Here is a 19345-nt window from a genome sequence, read left to right as displayed (position 1 = left end):
AGCCGTGCACGGTTTCCGTACCGTGCTGGGGGAAGCTGTTGCCGGGAAGCCCGATGACCCGGCGTTCGAGCCGAATCTTAATTTCGTGGCTCCCAATAAGGAATACGGCTGGTGAGAAAGTGCCAAAAAGGACGCTGGTGGGACGCGCCATCGTCTAAAGTAACTAGAGTTGGAGATGCAGACAGCCTTGGAAGTGGAGGTGAGTGGAGGCCAGGATCTGCGGCTAGGGCGCGGGCTGGCGCATGACGTAGCGTGGATACAAGCAAAAAGCACACATTCCGAAGGACACGTCGATACAGAGCTCGATGCCAATCTGAGCAGCGAAATCAGCTCTCTCCCATTTCTCCTAATCTTTCTTCCATCTATCAGAATCTCTGGCCGCTGTCTTGAGCGTCGTCGAGAAGCGAATCCAACGATGCTGTCGCGGTTCGATAAGCGAGCCCTGCCGTGGAAGCGTAAATCGACGGGGAAGGCTAAAAGGAAAATGCCGAAAGCCAAAGACGCATCGACGACCTCTCTCCGAGGCTGAGGAATGGCTCTACTCAGATCCCGGACATATCCTGCCCCGATTTCCGGCAGCGCAATCGATCGACGTGAGTGGTGGGTCTGCCCTGCTCCCATCAGCTCTGCACTCTGCCTTAGCGGGCCGCCCATCGATGATGCTAGGAGCAGATCAATCTTGAGGCTTGCAGATGTCGGCGAGCAGCGATGTGAGTGGGCCGCTTGGCCCAAGAGCGGGAGGACCGTTCCTCCACCCGCAGATCCACCTGGCCTAATTGCGACAGTTCAGCTCTCGCCGCGGGCCATGAGATCCACACCATAGGACTTCGGTCAACCCCGCCTACTTCCTAAACTCGATCAACACTAGCGAGGTATCCCGTACTTCCATCTAGAGCCACGGCAGACGTGGTCGCCGACCATCCATGGAGCAGCTAACAGGCTGCTCGCTTGCAGGCTATCGTGGCTTGCCCACGCTGTTGAGAACGACATTGCACCCCAACGGCGGTGCCTGTGCTTGCCGCCTCGTCAACTACGGAAAGAGAACGTGTTTGACGGGAGTGGAGACGGGCAAGGCGTGGTGATGCAAAAACAATCATGGAAAATGAAACGCGAGACATGTGATATCTCACTCCTGCAGAATGCATGTCGTGGATGCGGTACAGTTACCACTCTATTGGAATCTTCTTCTCCGACAGTCTAGCATGGGCTCTGAAAGACTGCAGATCGAAGCAGGTTCTGAGGGACGGAGAATCTCGACCACGAGGACTCCAGATGACTTTACTGGACGCCATGGCATCGATGTGCAGCCTCTCAGCTATACCAGGCTGATGACAAAGCTCCCAAAACGGTACTCCTGTTGACCGGTCTTGGATAACCTTCACATAGATTGACTGAGCCCCGCTCCTTGCAGCGATTGTGTTGAGTCGCTGCGGCATTTGTCCAGATCAAATCGCCATAGCTCAAGCTTCCCCACTCCGGCTGGGTCCTTAGTTGCACTGGCTTGGTTCATTCGACTACGGAGCAAGCGCAGCCTCCCCACGTACTCCATACGGTGGAGCTCATGCACCATGCGTGCGCGTCAATGCACTCACTCATGCCAAAAGCGACGTACCAGACGTGTCAAGCTCGGCTAGGATGCATGATCGCCGACCTGCATTATCGACTCTAGGGCTGTCTTGAGCCATCCACAGAGCTCATCCTGGTTCGAGGGACTAGCTCATGCGCGTAGAGCTGTTGATACTCATCGGGAATACTCGCAAGCTCAGACTATGACGACAAGCTGTTGATCCATACTATCAAAGTACATGTGCCCCGCTCGTGGTCTGTGAGCTCTGCCGCATCTGATCGTAGCTTTTGAAGCCATTGGGATATATAGGGACGACCTGAGTATCATTGGAGGCATATTTTTCATGCTCCTCTCAACTCATGTTACAGATTTTCAGTGAGTCGGCCTCCCGTCATCAGCATTCCCTCATACTGATCCAGCTTCCCAGAGAGACATAAAAAGAAGCGCTCCTCCCAGGCATCCGTAGATTCTCAAGATCTTAATAGACGCTCAGCCTCCATCGCATCTATCGAGACCGACGTAACCTCGTCCCCTCCCTCCACGAAGTATTCATCTTCGCCGCCGTCATTACCAGTCACCAAAGGTCGACCCTCTCCGGCACAAATCAGCTACTCCACCTCGGCAGTACCTGAGCTTAATCCCCAACCGTTGCCAGAACCTACCGTACGACCCAGTCCAGTGATAAGAAATACCTTACCACTCGCAGAGTCAATACCTTCAGTCTCGCCTGCATCATCTCGTGTTGCTCCTACAACACCCACACCAGCTCGCCGTAACACGGAGCTAATTTTTGATCTGTCTCCGCAGCCAGACAGTCCTCCTTCACCATCCCCCATCCGTTTCTCAGTGAGCTCCAGCATCTCATCTGAGTCCGTTGTTACCATCAAATCTCCACAACCTTCATCGCCTATCATGCAATCCCCCAGACCCACCTCGTCCAGGCAACAGACGAACGGCGCGAACGGTTCATCTGCGGTGTTCTCTCCTCCACAGTCACCTCAAGCCCTCTTTCGCACAAAGGGCCGTCTCCCATCATTCACCTCTTCTCGCGCTACCAGCGGAAACTTCAGCATGATGAAGTCGTCGTTTAACAACTTGAAGCGAGGAAACGGCAACCAGTACCAAACATCCATGGTCCAGGACTCGGCAGCCTCTCTCCGGAAGAAGAGCATGGCCGAGCTGGGCGCTGGTGTGTTCCAGAGCATCGGCAACGTCTCTTACGTTGCCTTCCTTGAATGGATCAGATCTGAACGCCTGACTACTCTCCCCCACAAGGGCAGTCGCTGGGACAAAGTTTTGATCCGCGCCCTGTACTTCGCTGAGCAGCTTCATAAGTTCGAGCAAGCTGTTAAGCCATTTGCTCAGGACAGCAGTTCAGCTGCTACCATCGGATATGGACATGCGCAGCTCCTTCTCGAGCTGAGCCACCACAACTCCGAGGCTCTTGACAAGGCCTTCTCCGTCTTCTACAAGTTCGCCATGTCATTCCAGTCGGTTCTGCACCGCTCAGAGCTGTTGACATCAGGTAGCTCAGAGATCCGCGAGCAGATCTGCTTGTTGTACACAGACCTCATCACTCTCGTAGTAGATGTGGCCATCAAGTTCTACAAGACCGTCAAGGGTATGACTCCCGGCCGAACAACGCTTGACATCTTTGAGCTCTTCGGTGAGACCATTGATGCTTTCCGTACTCGCCAGAACACCGTTGTCGAGTTGATCTGGCAGTCTCAGATCGAAGGCGGGGAGTTTGAAGAGGGTGAGGCTATCGACGTTCAGCACTTGAGCCGCTGGTTGGCTTCGCAAGACCGTGTCATTGCCGCCATCACCAGAGATCACGAGACATATGTAGACAACCAAGCCGAGTTTACTTGCCTCTGGTTCAACAAGCACATGACCAGGTTCTTCCAGAGCGAGAACAAGGTCTTCCTTGTTACCGGTCAGTCGGGCGCTGGCAAGACGACATTGGCGGGATCGATCGTCGAGCGATTGCAGCGACCTATGAACAAGAAGCAGTACGACACACTCTTCTGTTCGCTTTCGCCTGACATTCCGACTGCTGCTACATCTTTGGCAGTGGTAAAGTCGCTCTTGTACCAGCTGCTTAACCTTCGCATTGGTAACATGGGCGTGTACCACGCTCTTTTCAATGCCTACAACCGATGCAGAGGCACCGATGATATCAAGACCTACGAAGAGACCATGTGGCAGGCACTGGGCGAGGCTCTCCAGCAGCCCGTATCTGGTAGCAACGAGTTGGTCATGGTTGTTGATGGCCTTGATGAGATCGCAGCCTCCAACAGCGCCTCTGTCCAAGCTATGGGTGGTTTCAGCCCAGCTGATCTGCTTGAGAGGCTGGCTAAGGTGACTCAACAAGGTCACGGAGTCAGACTCATCACATTGTCATCTTCCATGAAGATGCCAACTTCGGCCAAGGGAGTTCAGCATCAGATCGTCAAGGAGGACGTTCGAGACGACCTTCACGCCGTTGCCCTGCGTGCTCTGATCCACAACCACCACTTCCATGGTCAGCGTCCTTTCGACCAAGAGCAACTATTGGACCGCATCATCACCATGTCTAACGGATCTTTCCTCCATGTCACTTTGACTTGCGAGTTGCTGAACACCCAGAAGTCACCGGATGCGTTGATCAAGACTCTGGAGAGCTTTGAGTCGTCGAAGCCGTCCGTTCAGGACCTCACTCTCAAGCTCTTTACCGCCCTCAACCCCACCAACGAGGCAAAGACTTTGTTGTCATGGGTCTTGGCTGCTGAGCGACCTCTCACAATGGATGAGATCAACACCTTGTTCTCAGTCGACGTGCAGCACAGCACTGTGACCGACAAGGGTGTAAACACGAACGAGATCTTCAGGACGCTTGAGCCGCTGTTTACTCTGCACCAACGTATTGTTCGTTTCAAGCATCCCGTCATCCACTCCACGCTCCATGACTTCTCCGCCAACGGAAAGATTCCCATCCCTCTGAAGGACAGTGAGACCGACATGCTTCTCAGGGTTCTTGCTTACACCAAGCACACCCTGAAGGACCACAATATCGAACCTACCTTCGACACGTTCGATCCTACCACTCCCGACAGGCTGTTCAGGAGGCATCCTTTCCTCGAGTACGCGGTGCGGTACTGGGTTCTGCATCTTCAACAGTCTCCACTGGCTCCCAAGTCTACTGGCGAGTTCAAGCCTACAGTCGAGCTTCAGAAGGTGTTCCCCAACAGTACCATGTTCCCCATCTTGGAGTCGTACTGCTGGGACACTCAACTTCCCATCCCCGAGGCTTTGGATCTGCAAAAGCTTGTGGTCGTTCTCCGCAAGAGCACCCTCCCAGAAAACCACCCTGGTCTTCTCCAGACTTACCTGTCCATCGCAACGAGCTACCTGCTCATCTCAAACATCCCGGAAGCGACCAAGTACCTCTACTTGTGCACCTTCGTCAGCCGAAAGGTCTTGTCTGACATGCATCCGTTGACTCTGGAGTGTGCTAGTCAGTTCTTGAAGATCACTGAGACTCAGACTACCACCACGAGGACTGAGATCATGACCCATCGTGAGGAAATACTCAAGGTACTGATCACGACTTATGAGCGCCAGTACGGAAGCACTTCTGAGCTAGTCATTGAGACCCGCAAGCTTCTCGCTCAGCTTTACACGCACATCAACGAAGAGGATAAGTCTATCGAGATCTATCGCCTCATCCAGGACGCAACCGTCCAGCTTTACGGCAGGGACTCGCACCAGGCCCATGACATCAATGAATACTTCAAGGTCACTCTTGGAAAGGACACAGGCGCTCGCGAGATTGGGGATGTCTACGACGACCTTTTAGATTATGACCACGAGGAAGAGGAGACCATCGAAGCCCTCACCATCTCCACTATAAACGCTCAGTTGATTCAAATCCAGAAGCTTCTCTCCATGAAGAAGTTCGCGGAGGCTGAAAGGATGTACGTTGAGCTTTGGATGGAAGTCTCCTCCAAGTGCCGCACCGTCCAGTCTGTGGAATGGCATGAGAAGAACATTGAGATCGCCACTTCTTATGCTCAATTCTTGAAGAATCAGAAGCGCACCAGCGAGTCTACCGCCATTCTTTCGTCAGTCTGGCAACAGTACGAGTCGCACCAGCTGTCCTTCGCGAACAGCATCGTCTCGCGCTTGTTGACCGTTGGCAAGGAGATGCGAAGCATGAACGCACACTCGCAAGCGCTCTCAATTTTCAAGTTCGCCCACTCTTACCACAAGAACATGAGCTCTCAAGAGAACAGTGAGTCGCGCGAGGTCAGCCAGCAATTGTCTGAGACTTCGAAGGAGCTCGTCCAGCACAGCCTGAACAGCACTGGAACTACCACTACAACGACGGTATCGGAATCTGTCTACCAAGATGTGTTCTTCTCGACCATCGCAAGCTCCAAGACGATTGAGGCAAGCACCATGTCGCTAGCCAGGCAGCTTGTCACTCAACACATGGCAAAGAAGAACTACACCGCTGCCATCAACGTCATTCACGCGACTCTGCAGCGCACTTGGTCTTCATTCCTTGCCAACTCCATCCATGATGTCACAATGGCGACTGTATTTACTCAAGAGTCGATTGAGCTCGTCGAGCGCCTCGCTGAGTGCTACCTGCAGACGCGCCAGCTGGACAAGGTTGACGATGTGTACAACCGCTTCTTCCGCGCGGTCTTGGTCACTGAGAAGGTCGACAAGGCCACCTTCGAGAGGTCGAAGAACCTGTTGATCAACTTCTACGACAAGCACGGCTACGCCGACAAGGCTATTAGCACCTACCAGGAGATTTTGGTTGTGTACCGCGCACGTCTTGGCCACACCCACGAGCTCACCATCCAGACCTTGTACATCTTGGCCCAGAGGTGCCGTAGCCACCCTCGCAACCACGGCTACTGGCTCGACTACTACCTGCAGATCATTACTGCGCTCAACAAGGACTCTGATGTCTGCCACAAGGACGCACTTGACGCCATGCTGGTAGTCACTGTCACCTACTGGGAAGATCGCAGGTACGCAGAGGCAGTTACCTTCTACGGAGTCTTGTGGAACACCTTCGTCCGTCAAACCAAGCAGCACAAGGTCTTCACCGACGTCAAGTTCGTCGAGACACTGTACGAGCGATACTACCAGTGCCTGGAGGAGACCAAGGCCAACTGGTCTGAGCTCTACAAGGTTACCAAGGAGTACCGTGAGACTGCCATTGCCGTCTTCGGTGCTGAGTCGACCACTGCTATCAACGCAACTCTTGCACTTGCTCAGGTTGCCCAGAGCAGTGAGGCGCACATGTCCGAGGCTATCGCTTTGTACGAGGCGGTGCAACAGTCAGGCAAGCAGGTGACGACCACCACCAGCACCACAGAGATCAACCAAGCTTTGTCATCTCTCTACGTCAAGCAGATGCACTCTTCGCTCTCCAGCAACATGAAGGCTGAGACTGTCCAGCGTGCTCTGAGCATGTCTGAGTCGCAGTTCCAGCAATCTACACGCGAGAACGGCTACAGCCACGAGTCCTCGCTCACTAGCTTGAGGGAGCTCGCGTCTTTGTACTCGCGCCAGCAGAAGTCAGATCTTGCTGTCAAGCAGATCTCCAAGGCTGTTTCCGAGATTGTGTCGAAGGAGACTTCTTCGCAGAAGCAGATCGAATCGGCCAAGTCCATTGCCGCCACCTTCCAGGCCATCGAGCAGACCAGCACTGCTCACGCCATGGTGCAAGAGCTTCACCGTCAGATCTGCGCCAAGGATGCTCGCAACGCTTCCAAGTGGTCGTTCGACCTGACCAAGAGCAGCCGTACCGCCATCGCCTTCCTGGCATCCCTCCAGTACAACTTGCGTAGGGATCTCAGCATTGGCTTCTCGGAGATCTACGCTGATCTAACCATGGAGTACATCTACTGGGTGCAGTTTCACTCGACTCTGGACAACAACGAGAGCCTCACCAACATCCTGCTCGCTGCCGCTCCTCTCCGCTACTTCTTGCGCCGCAACGATCAGCAAGACATGATCACGGTAGTCGAGGAGCAGGCCGTTGGTCTCTTCGTCAAGCGTGACGCCCAGGACCTGAAGGACTTCAGCAAGGAGTCGCCACGCATCTTCATCATTGGCATCCTTGACCATCTCGGCCACGGACGCAACAAGAACTTCAACCGCGCCGTCATTCTCTCCAGCAATGACAGCGTCGCCAAGCTCACCAAGGCGAAGAAGTTCCACGAGGCATACGACATTGCCAACCTCGGCTTCCTCTTCGCCCGCAAGAACGACGGTTACAATGGTCCTCGTGCCATCAGCATGGGCTTCAAGCTCGCCTCCCTGCTCGTTGGACGTGACGGTGAGAAGTGTCCCGACGCCACTCTCCGCAAGAAGATGCTGGACCTCTCCAACCGCATCGTCAAGCAGATCTTCGAGATTTGCAAGAAGCTCGAGATCAACTTCGCTCAAGTCCAGCTCTACGAGTTGTCCCACCTGTCCGCTCTTCTCGGCGAACAGGAAGACTACGAGACCCTCGAGTGGCTCCTCACCACCCTCTGGCAAACCCGCGATGCCCAGCGCTCATGGCCCTCCGAGGTCTTGCTTAACCTCGGTCGCCGTCTCATCTGCGCCCGCTACATGGCGAACCACCAAGTCAAGGCCATCCGTCTCGCCGAAGACATCGCGTACAACATGCGCCGTGCCCACGGTCCCCGCGCCCCCGTCACCATCGAAACGTACGAGCTCCTCGCGCAGCTCTACACCTCCACCGGCCACGCCTACCAGGCCCAAGCCGCCAAGGGCGAGAAGACGGCCAGCCTCGCAGCCGACTACTTCAAGAAGGCCATCAGCGTGCACGAAGACATCCTCCGCGTCCTCGTCAACGACCAAACCTCCGCCTCCAACGACTCTGACGACGAAGACGACACCACCGCCGAGCTCCTCGCTCGCGAAGGCGTCAACGTCCAGAACTCACCTAACAGCCCCCGTCCCGCGGCCGTCGACTCAAACACACTCGACAAGTCCGCCACTGCGCTCAAGCACTTGCACCTCCTCAAGCTGGCGTACCAGCGCTACGGCGGCTGGCCCAAGAGCTACAACGAGTACGAACACCTCAATGCTCAGCTGTTCCGCCTGTTTGGCGCAGAGGCTAAGTGGAAGGGCGTTGAGGGCACCGAGAAGTGGGATGCGAAGACGTTCGGTGCTGGCAAGGCGGAGAGCCAGGAGGGTGGCTTCCGCGGCATTGCCGACTGGAGCCTTGGCAGTGAGGAGCTGGTCTCTGTTGGCCACGGACATGGTCAGGGACAGCATGGTGCTATGGTTGGTAATGGTGTTGTTGCTCCGTTGAAGACTCACATTGACTACTAAGAGGTTGCATTTGGTCTGTTTCGAATAGCGCGTTTTGATCGTTGCTCACACATTCCCTTGAGTCATTGAGTTAGAGATGAAAGAAGTCTTGCTTGTTTCGATCGACTGGTTTTGATCGTGTTTTTACAAAAGTTCACACTTTTCTTTCTTTGTGTCAGTCAGTTAGCTGGTAATAATAGTTTCACGGCGTTTCTGAATCGATCGTCCTTCTTAATATCTTTTCCATTGGTGCTGTGACGCTTACCTTTATACAATGATACTTCAAGTTACCCTATCATCTGACTCTCCTTCTGTGCGTACTCTACTCTTTGCTCAACAAGTCCGCAATCGAAGCCGCCGTAGCATTATGGATAGGGAAGGTAGGATGTAGCTCGTTAAGCCACAAGTACTCGTTAACCGGGTACTCGCACGAAGCATCCTTAGTGTACCAATCTGGCGTTCCACTTTCAATCTGTTAGCAACTGTCTCTGTCATATCCAAGCAGTACTTACTTCATATAGGCCGCACAGTAGCCCGTGACATTCTTCAATCCAGCCGTCTGCTCATAGCTCGCGGGGTCCTCAATAACCTTGTTGAACAACCCCCACGTATCATGCACAAACACCTTCGTCCCGCTATGATTCGCCTGAAACTCATCAACCATCTCCCCCAGCCTCTTGTTCCAATCTAGGATGACCTTCCCCTCGTTCTCCACCGCATACCCCCCATCATCCTGGTTCAGCGTCAACGGCGCAAGATTGACAGGCGGTACGCTCAGAAACAAGAAGTTGCGCGCCCCAGTCTCATACACGTCGTCGAGGAGGTCGGCGTAGACGGAGAAGATGGTGTCGTAAAGCGTGGCATTGTTGAGCCACCAGCTGTTTCCTACGTCGTTGATGCCGATGAAGAAGGCGAATAGTGAGGAGGATGACGTCCAGGGTGCGGTATCTGGGTGGGCACCGTATGTGGGGAGGAACTCCGTGCGGACTTGGTTCTTCATGCTGATGACGGTGGGGGCATATGGTGTCACGAGGTCGGAGTCAACGGTAGCGCCACCGTAGGCCATGTTGTAAGTCAGTAGGTTGCTGGCATTGTAGGTCGTAGAGAGGAAGCCGACCCAGTTGGGTCCGTTGGAGGACGTGTAGCCGGGGTACGCCGGGTTACCGAACGGGTTTGAGGGGCTGGGCTGTGTTCCGTTTACGTCGAAGCCGGTTTGTGTGTAGGAATCACCGAAGACGAAGAGTTGTTTGACATTTTTCCAGTCTGACCATGATGAACTGTTTGTGTATGGAGCTGCGAGGGTGGTAGTTGCTAGGGATAGCGCGAGGGTAATTGACTTGACCATCGTGGTGTCCGTTTTCTGCAGTTCACACAGAATGAAGGTAGCTAGGAAGTAAACATTGAAGAGAGCACGGCATGTTAAGTATAATAAGGACAGAATCACACCAGTACCCAACTAATCCGGGTCCCCGACCAGACGATCTACAGGTGCGAACGAGGTAAATTGCTCGAGATTACTTGACGTATGCGAACACCCCACATATTGCAACTAGAGCGCATACTACACTGAGTCGCTCGCGGAATAATTTTGGAAGGACGTTTGTGATGCACTAACGGCTTGCGCGTGAGTAGTGCGCGTAGAATGCTTGCCCGGAACGAGGTCCGAAGAGGGTGACGCTCCGTGTTGTAACGGGTATAGTGGGTCGGTGAGCATCATCGTCGACGCGCGATATTGGAGTTGTACTCCAGATTACTGATCTGAATGGATATGAAACACGTGCGATGTTTGTACCTGTGCTTACCTTGACACAGGGTGGCTGGTAGAAACTTCTGGCGCGAGGTCAGTGCAGTAGACGTTGTGAGATGCATGCAACAATGCCATGGCGCGGTCTTCATGACTCCTGAATGTTCAAGCTCAGATGAGAGAGTAGGCGAATTAATGTGTCCTCCTGGGGTATGTAAACGCGTTATGGTGTGCGTCTCCAAGGTCCCGTCCGCGTGAAGGGAGTGGGTGCAGTCCCACCATCTCAGAACGACAACAATATTGGGATGAAGCAAAGACTGAGTGAAAGTGTTTCTGGGAGAGAAGCGAAAAGGGAAGAAACTGTATCAAAAAGCGCCTGGCGGTGTAGTTGCATTTGCCAGAGAACTGGCCCTGAGGGTCGGCTGTGAGGGTGGGGCGCGGCGCAGGCACTCAATCAGCGCTCGTATACACGTATAGCAATGCGACCGGCGTACTTCGTACCGGCAGCCAGCGGACCTCTGTCACGAGATTCAGAAGCCAGAAAACATTCGGCCGTAGTCAGGTACGATATCAGTCGGATGGAACGGGATGATGCGGGAGTCGGAAAGCAGGAAAGGATCCATCGGCCGAAGCAGGATGCACATGAGAAATGCGTCAGAGGGCGTGGGCGCAGCGAAGACGTGCTTTCCCATGCTGCGTCGCATGCGAAACAGGATGGAAGAAAGACGGGTAAATATCGCAAACTGTGTGGCTAGAAAGCCGGTCAGTCGAGTAGCTATGGGTGGAAAAGGCGTGGCTGAGGAAAAGATGGCGTAGTAAGGCTGAAGACCCTGGCTACCAGCCGCCCGCGTAGACCGCCCGCGTCGACACATGTCATCCAAGCATTGGAACATCGTCTGCCCGTTGCGCTGCATTTTTTCGTACAGCTGCTACAAAGAAGCAACGTGGTAGTTCCCCTTAGTACTCTTGAACAGTCTGGAACCAGAAAAGGGTCAAATTACCCCCAGATCGGCGCTCTGCTATTTGGCTTCGCAGCAATCCGCATTCCGAGTCGACAACATCGTCACCAGCGCGCCCGTGAAAGCTGACAAGGCACCGAACACCCGCCCGACCCTTAGCAATCCGACTTCCGAAATGCCCGGCTGCTAGGAAACATCGTCACCATCGTCACCGTCGATCCCTGCATTCGCTCCACCGCCAGACATTTATACACGCTTGCGCTACACGCCTGCACCCCGCGTGTTTGTACCAAGATTCACCACCACGACCACCTTGACGCATAACAAAGAGAGTTGTAGTAGCAAGATCCAGCAATGGCGGGAATGGAGAACATCGAGGTGCATAGCAAGGTATGTACAGCATCCACGTCGCGCTTCCTCGCTGACTGAAGGCAGTCGTACCTTGTAAGATGGGTCAATGTCTCGTCAGGCCACACCATCTCCTGGAGCGTCCAACCCCACAAGAAGTCGCTCAACTTCGGCATCTTCAAGCACCCCGGAACAGCTACCGGCGCAACTCCCCAGCTGCCCACCTCTGCGCTCGTCGAATCCGGGCCCGGCACGCCTACCCTCGAACCACCTACAACACGCGGACGCGGAGCTTCGACGTCGCGGAATGACAGAACAGTCGTTTTAGACAAGCTGGCGGCTATTGGGCTGCGGCAAGTGCATTGGCATGGGAAATGCGAGGCTGATTTGGTATCCATGGGCACATACGACGTGCCACCAGGCGAGGGTGGCATGTACGGACTGGTCTTTGACAACACCTTCTCCAAGACCGTGTCAAAAACTGCCACCTTCGTCCTCATGACATATCCGACCAACGCGGCGCCCAAGTCTGGTCATCACATGCACTACGCGCAGGCTATGGCGGGCGCGAGCACCATCAGCCTCCCGAAGTCGAGCCCCTCAATGGGCCCCATCGAATCCTCCGAATCCCTACCGCAAGCCTACGCCGAGCGACCGAAATCACAATATGGGCAGAAACAAGGCAGTCTTTCCGGCTCCTCGTTCCTCACAGGAGTGCTGCAGAAGAAGAGGAGAAAGAGGAACCAGGGCTATGCCAGGAGATTCTTCTCTTTGGACTTCACATCCTCAACGCTCTCCTACTACCGGAACGACCATTCTTCTGCACTGCGAGGAGCCATACCCTTGTCCCTGGCGGCTGTGGGCGCGAACGAGGAGACGCGAGAGATCTCCGTCGATTCTGGCGCTGAGATCTGGCAGCTGCGAGCAAACAATGAGAAGGACTTTCAGATGTGGAAGAACGCGCTCGATCGCGCCTCAAGAACCGCTTCGGATAGGGGGGCAGTTGCTTCTCCGACCCTACAAATCAAGAACAGCCCATACCAGAGCCTCCCACACGTTCTGAATTCAGCCGAAGAGAACGAATGGGCAAGAGTCGAGGCTCTGGTTGGCAGAGTCTCAGGTACACGAGATGCAGTACGGAGGTTAGCTCAGGATACCGATCCAAAGTACAACGCATCGTCTGCGATGAGCGTCAGAAACATGGGTGATAGTCTCTCCCCAACGCCGTCCAACGACGAGGCGGGTGACTACTTCCCCGAACAAAAGGCCCCTGAGAAGATGGCTTTCTGGAAGCGCAAGCCGAGCAGTTCCGGCACTCAGAGTCCGTCCGCCGGCATTTTCAAGAGGAGTGTGTCAGCGCAAGTAGGAGTTGCGTCGCCTGGTGCCGTCCCTCCTGGTGCCTCCAATGCGGCAGGTAATGGCACTCTTGCCGTACCCAAACGCAATGGACGCGCGAGCACCATGATGAGTTCCGCAAGCATTCCACATGAGGAGAGCGTTCACGACAACTGCATGGCTCTACTCCGAGACCTAGACTCTGTTGTCAGGGACTTTGCTGATCTGATTAGCGAGAGCAAACAAAGACGGATGCCCCCGGCTGCACCTCTTTCTGCTGTAGGATCACGTCACAGCTTTGACTCAGTGGCCGAGTCTGTAGATGAGTTCTTCGATGCTCCAGATGGCGACGCGAGCAAGTCCCAGCTTCTGACTATCCGACGTGACAGCCAAGAGGATAGCCGCGAACGTGAGCAGTCACCAGATGCCGATTCAGATGGCGAGTCGGAGTCTTCCTCAGAGAATGGCAGTGTGGGAATGCTGGATCGACCTCGCATGTCACGGGAAACTACTCCAGCGCTCTTCCCTACACGACCCAAGTCGCTCACACCTCTGCCGCTTGACCCTGTGAAACGTCGGGGGACGGTTCCAGCCCCGAAGGTTCAACCTCCAAGCCTCATCGCGTTCTTCAGAAAGAATGTCGGCAAAGACTTGTCAACCATTGCCATGCCGGTCTCAGCGAACGAGCCCACATCCGCGCTACAACGACTGGCAGAGCAACTGGAATACAGCGAGCTGCTCGACGCCGCAGTAACCGCAACTCCAGACAACGGCGAGCGCCTCGCCTACATGGCCGCCTTCGCCATATCAGCTTTCAGCAACGCCCGCGTCAAAGACCGCGCCATCCGCAAGCCCTTCAACCCCATGCTAGGCGAAACGTACGAACTCGTCCGCGAAGACAAAGGCTTCCGCTTCTTCGCCGAGAAGGTCGTCCACCGCCCCGTCCGCATGGCTTGCCAAGCCGAAGCCAACGAATGGACCTTTGTGCAATCCCCCACGCCCATGCAAAAGTTCTGGGGCAAGAGCGCTGAAATCAACACCGAAGGCCGCGTCCGCATCTTCCTCCACGCCTCAGGCGAACACTACTCCTGGACGCTCGCTACATCCTACCTGCGCAACGTCATCGCGGGTGAGAAGTACCTCGAGCCCTCTGGCACCATGACCATCATCTCTGAAACCACCGGCGCAAAAGCCGTCTGCACATTCAAAGCGGGTGGCATGTTCGCTGGCCGTTCAGAAGAAGTCTCCGTCCAGGTCTTCGATGCTTCAGGTTCCGTTCTACCCATGGGTCTAACAGGAAAATGGACATCAGATCTCCAACTCACATCCTCGGGCCAACCCACTGGAAAAACGATCTGGAAAACAGGTGATCTGGTTGACAAAGCAGAAAAACACTACGGGCTTACTACTTTCGCTGCTGCACTGAATCAAGTCACGTCCATCGAGCAGGATCGCATGGCGCCCACTGATTCCCGCTTGCGACCTGACCAGCGCGCGTTGGAAGACGGTGATGTAGATAAAGCCGAGGCGCTGAAGGCGAAGCTGGAAGAGCGTCAGCGGAGTCGTAGGCGTGTGTTGGAGGAACATGGCCAGGAGTGGCAGCCTAGGTGGTTTACCAAGGTGGGGCCTGTCGAGGCGGCGGCGTTGGGCGATGAGGAGGTTTGGCGGTTGAAAGGTGGGAAGGACGGGTATTGGGATTGTAGGGAGCGCGGCGATTTTGGGGATGTGGAACAGGTTTTTGAGACGTAGACGTAGACGTAGATATTGGGGAAGTAGCGGTTGTGAGAGTGTTGTGGAATCTACAAGGTTTTCAGCATTCGAGTTGGGGTTCGACTTGATGTGATGTAGTCTTATTGGTATGACATGAAGTGTGCGAGTTGATCTCGAAAATAAAGGTCTTTGGTATATAATACTAATTCGAGAATGTATACCAAATACTGGCACGAAACACCATAATACCCAAGACACTCATTCACCCATGGGTCTCAGGGGCAGCCGGCAACCTCAAACACCACGCAATGCTAAGAACCAAAACGTGCAAGCTTTTGGTGTCATCGTCTATAACAGAAAGACCAAGCTGGAAAAGAAGAAGGCAAGCCAAAGCCCAACACTAGCACCCAAGCAAGAACTAACCCCACGTTTGGCAAGCAGCTCAAATCTCAATATCCATGCCAATATCCATACTAGCAATGATATCATCATCCATCTTCGGCTTCCTAAACGTGGGCAGACCTTTCCGCTCCGTCTTCTTCTTCTGCGGCTGCTGCGGGTTCGGGGTGTTCGCTCTGCTGGAGCCATCGCCATCGAATAGGGCATCAACATCCAGGTTGTTGCTCTTCTTGAGCGCCTCTTCCTCCTGCGCCTTGCGAGCTTCTTCCTCGGCCTTGCGCCTAGCAAGTTCCTTCTTCTGCTCCATCTTCTTCTGGCGCTGTTGGTCGAACTGCGCTTTGCGCACGCGCTCGGCTTCCTGGATGCGATTCTTGCGGTTCAGTTCGGCGATGCGGGCGGCGGCTGTTTCTGATTGGGTTGCGATCTTGGGCTGGGCGTCGGCGTTGGGGCGGTTGAGGAGGTGGGCGTACTTCTTCGACTTTGCGATGCGCGCGCTGATGTCGGCGTCGGTCCAGTGGTGGTTTTGGAGCGCCTTGAGGTCGTCGTATTTGCGCTGGAGGAAAGATTGTGTGGGGACCTTGGCGTTGGTCTCTATGAGGGATTGCCGGTAGGTGTCGAGGTCGTTCTCGGTGAAGCGCTGGTTCGACATGAATTGGAACTGGTAGTCCTTCTTCACGGAGCCGTGTTGCGCAATAACGTATTGATCGGTCGCGACGCGCTTACCGTCTTTGCCGTCAAAAACGTACGGTTTGCCAGCTGAGAAGCCTGGATAACATGTTAGCATAGTTTGTAGCACAGCCGGTGTCGTGCATACCCTTGATTTGCGCCATCTTGTACAGAGTCCGCCGTTGTGAGTCCTGGCCGACGCCCACACGTCCGAATGCGCCAGTCAGAGCCTCCTCAAAGCCTGGGTGGAAGCAGACTTCTGAGAAGAACCCGCGACCAACACGAACCGACTCGAAATCGCGGAGGGTGGCAGGCAGCTCTTCGCGAGCCTTCTCTGGTGCTCGGTCGTCCCACTCCACGTCGCTCTCACCATCAGCGTCAACGTCTGAGCCACCGTCACGATCTCCCGAGCTGGACCGCCTGCGGCCACTGCGTCGGTCGTCGTTGCGCTGTCGTTGCTGGCCACGCTGCTCTCGCTCACGCTTGTATGCCTCGAGCTTCTCGTTCTTCCGCGGTTGTACCTTGGGGCGAGTGCTCCTGCGCTCGTCGGCGTCTTCAGAATCAGCCTTGCGCTTCCTGTCGTTCTGGACGTTGGCGGCGCGCCTGGCGAGCTCAGCCTTGAAGTTGGCGCTGCTCATCTCCTCGGCACGCTGACCGAGGATCTCTTCCCGCTCCAGCTGCGATAGGCCCAGGATGCGGCGCTTGTCTGATTCGTCGATGTACTTGCCCTCTAGGGGGTAGGGGACGTCTGCGGAGCGCTCTGGTACGTCATCGTCACGATCTGAATCCGACTCGTCCATGGCGTCGGAACCCAGCGAGTTTGGCGACGAGGCTGCGGGCGACGAGCTACGTGGAGTCAGCGCCATGTTGCGGTAGGGGGTTGAGCGGTCGGTGGAGAACAGAGCGGAGCGGAACGGAGAGGAGAGGAGCGAGGGAAAGGAGCGAGGCAGAGGCAGAGGAGGATAATGATAGGTGAGAGATGGTACTCACGCCTCGCCTTCTTCGACGTCTGCATCTTCGTCACCGCCAGCCAGGGCGAAGAGCTCGTCGTCGATATCATCGGCCGACATGTTGAGTGGGATTGGCGAGGATTTCGCGGTGATTTCTGGATCGTGGAGGCGCGTTGGAGACGGACCCGGTGTCGCAGAGGGTGCCGTGAGTGAATTTGGGCGTGATTAGGGGGGAAGAGGATGAAAGAAGAACGTGGGAAGTCCAAAGGTCGGGGAAACGCTCGTTGAGCTCAGGCCATGCCGCGTTGAAAAGTGGGCCGTGTTAGCGTGCCTTGAGCGCATCATACCTCACCCGCCTATTGTCCGACTCACTGAATTCGAGAACAATAGCTTCGCCCCTTCACCTGTTCACCCGTATTACCTGTACTGCACCATAGCCCGGCCTGGAACATGTCTCCCATATTGCTCTCACCGCGGGCATTATCGCGCAATGTGGCCCGTCGCAGCCTCCAATACCCTGTGCTCGACTTTCTTGCCCCCAGTACTACATGCCCACCACGCCAAACGTCACGCCTGGCCAGCACCGCCTCCGCACCCCAACCCCCGCCTTCACAGCCCGACTCCGCGCAATCACCGCCTTCACTGCAGACGCAGAAAGATGGCAAACCCATACGGCCGCTGTCACAGCAGCAGCAGGAGTTCCTCTCTTCCGCGCTGCGAGTGAACCAGACGGGTGAACTCGCCGCCATCCTCATCTACGCTGCCCAATCCCCCGTCCTCACACGGTCACACCCGCACTTGCGACCGCTGATGAAACACATGTACGACCAAGAAGCCGGCCACTACAAGTTCTTCAACGAGGTCATTTCCAAGCACCGCATACGACCCACCGCAATGACGCCCATATGGACCGCCGCCGCCAGCATGCTCGGGTGGTCGACCGCTGTCATGGGCCGCGAGGCCGCCATGGCATGCACAGAGGCTGTTGAGACGGAGATCGGCAACCACTACAATGAGCAGGTACGCGTGCTGCTCGACTGGGCGAACAAGTGCGAGCAGCGGGGTGAGAGTCTGGGGCCCGAGCTGGACAAGTTGGTGGTTGAGCTGCGGCGCATTAGAGATGAAGAGCTAGAGCACCTGGACCATGCGGTGGAGAATGATGCCAAAAGCGCGAAGCCCTATGATTTGCTGAATGAAGTTATAAGAGGAGGATGTAGAGGCGCCATTTGGGTGAGTGAACGTGTATAGTGTGATGTATGACTGAGACGATCTTGTATATACTGTAACATATTTGACACGCATGCCTGGCTATTCCGTTTACTTTCTTCCTTCAGGTGAGGGGTGGTGAGGGCTTCATTCTTCTGTCGGCGATACCGTTGGCGATGCTTCCTTTACCACATTCGCTTTCAAGCCAAGCATCTCACACATTTGTTGCTCAACTTCCTCGCTTTTATACGCCAGTCTCTTCCTTGTCTTCTTTGATACCGATGCTGGTCAGGGTGATGAGGGTTTCATTCTTCTGTTGGCGATGCTCCCTTTACCTTCTTTGCCCTCTAGTCAAAAGTCTTAAACATTTGATACTCAGCTTCCTCACTTCAACACGTCAATCTTTCCTCTTCTCTTCTATCCTCTGATTTCAATGTTGATGTTCATACCTCACACGTCCCTCAGCCAACTGCGCGATTTTCCCCATTTCTCGCTTTCACCTTCACTTAAGCTCCCACTCCACCAAAACACGCTCTCACCACCACAACAACGCCGCCATCACCACAACAACGCTGCCACCCACTCTTCCCACCACCCCATCAATCCCATTTACTTTAACCTCTACTAACTCCCTCTCTCTCTCCTAATATATACCACTTACTTCGACAATTTTCTATCAAAACAAATGTCCGGCACAACACAAAGTACTGCCAACCGACCCAACTCGGGTTAGGTTAGAGGTTCGATCCCTCTCAGTGACACATAACAGATGGGAGATTCATCCCCATAAGGGGCGTCGGGTATCATGTACCTGCTAGGCTTGCTTAGCGGGTATATGGCACCTGAGTCGTCCGGCTAAGGGAGACGTCCCTTGGCTGGGTGTGCTCGAGTAACGTTTGAGAGTGAATCATCGAACTGGCGGAGGCAGGGGCCTGTTCCATTGATCTGTTATTTTTGCTAATTTTTTTTTTTGCATGTTGTAGTACGAGCGACACTTTAATTATGTATAGCTAGGGTGTAGGCGGTGGAACTCAGTTAGTTCGGGATGCAAGAGGTTAGCAGTTAGAAATTAAAGGTGCATTATGCGTGCGAGGGCATTGAAGGAGGAGAGTAGGGATAGGCTGTGGAGGTA

The 19345-nt window shown here is 54.8% G+C and overlaps 5 protein-coding genes across 5 annotated transcripts; 3 read left to right on the top strand and 2 right to left on the bottom strand.

The window, feature by feature from the left end:
* Window positions 1–1926: 1926 nt before the first annotated feature.
* Window positions 1927–8917, top strand: J4E90_008097 (uncharacterized protein; the record flags this gene model as incomplete). The annotated part of the gene is made up of 2 exons (XM_051437627.1): window positions 1927–1942; window positions 1995–8917. 2 exons carry the CDS (start codon window positions 1927–1929, stop codon window positions 8915–8917), a joined length of 6939 nt encoding a protein of 2312 aa, XP_051288438.1.
* A 301-nt stretch (window positions 8918–9218) lies between these two features.
* J4E90_008096 (uncharacterized protein) lies at window positions 9219–10241 on the bottom strand (the record flags this gene model as incomplete). Its single annotated transcript, XM_051437626.1, has 2 exons — window positions 9219–9360; window positions 9409–10241. 2 exons carry the CDS (start codon window positions 10239–10241, stop codon window positions 9219–9221), a joined length of 975 nt encoding a protein of 324 aa, XP_051288437.1.
* A 1712-nt stretch (window positions 10242–11953) lies between these two features.
* On the top strand, window positions 11954–15031 carry J4E90_008095 (uncharacterized protein; the record flags this gene model as incomplete). Its single annotated transcript, XM_051437625.1, has 2 exons — window positions 11954–11989; window positions 12035–15031. 2 exons carry the CDS (start codon window positions 11954–11956, stop codon window positions 15029–15031), a joined length of 3033 nt encoding a protein of 1010 aa, XP_051288436.1.
* Window positions 15032–15434: 403 nt separating this feature from the next.
* Window positions 15435–17127, bottom strand: J4E90_008094 (uncharacterized protein; the record flags this gene model as incomplete). Its single annotated transcript, XM_051437624.1, has 3 exons — window positions 15435–16156; window positions 16206–16903; window positions 17048–17127. The coding sequence occupies 3 exons, from the start codon at window positions 17125–17127 to the stop codon at window positions 15435–15437; spliced, it is 1500 nt and encodes a 499-aa protein (XP_051288435.1).
* Window positions 17128–17457: 330 nt separating this feature from the next.
* On the top strand, window positions 17458–18255 carry J4E90_008093 (uncharacterized protein; the record flags this gene model as incomplete). The annotated part of the gene is made up of 1 exon (XM_051437623.1): window positions 17458–18255. The coding sequence occupies one exon, from the start codon at window positions 17458–17460 to the stop codon at window positions 18253–18255; it is 798 nt and encodes a 265-aa protein (XP_051288434.1).
* Between the last annotated feature and the right edge of the window lie 1090 nt (window positions 18256–19345).

The sequence above is a fragment of the Alternaria incomplexa genome, assembly GCF_024043165.1.
Source record: "Alternaria incomplexa strain BMP 0042 chromosome Unknown scaffold_12, whole genome shotgun sequence".
Classification (NCBI taxonomy): Eukaryota; Fungi; Ascomycota; class Dothideomycetes; order Pleosporales; family Pleosporaceae; genus Alternaria; species Alternaria incomplexa.
This window is presented reverse-complemented; position numbering and strand designations above follow the sequence as displayed.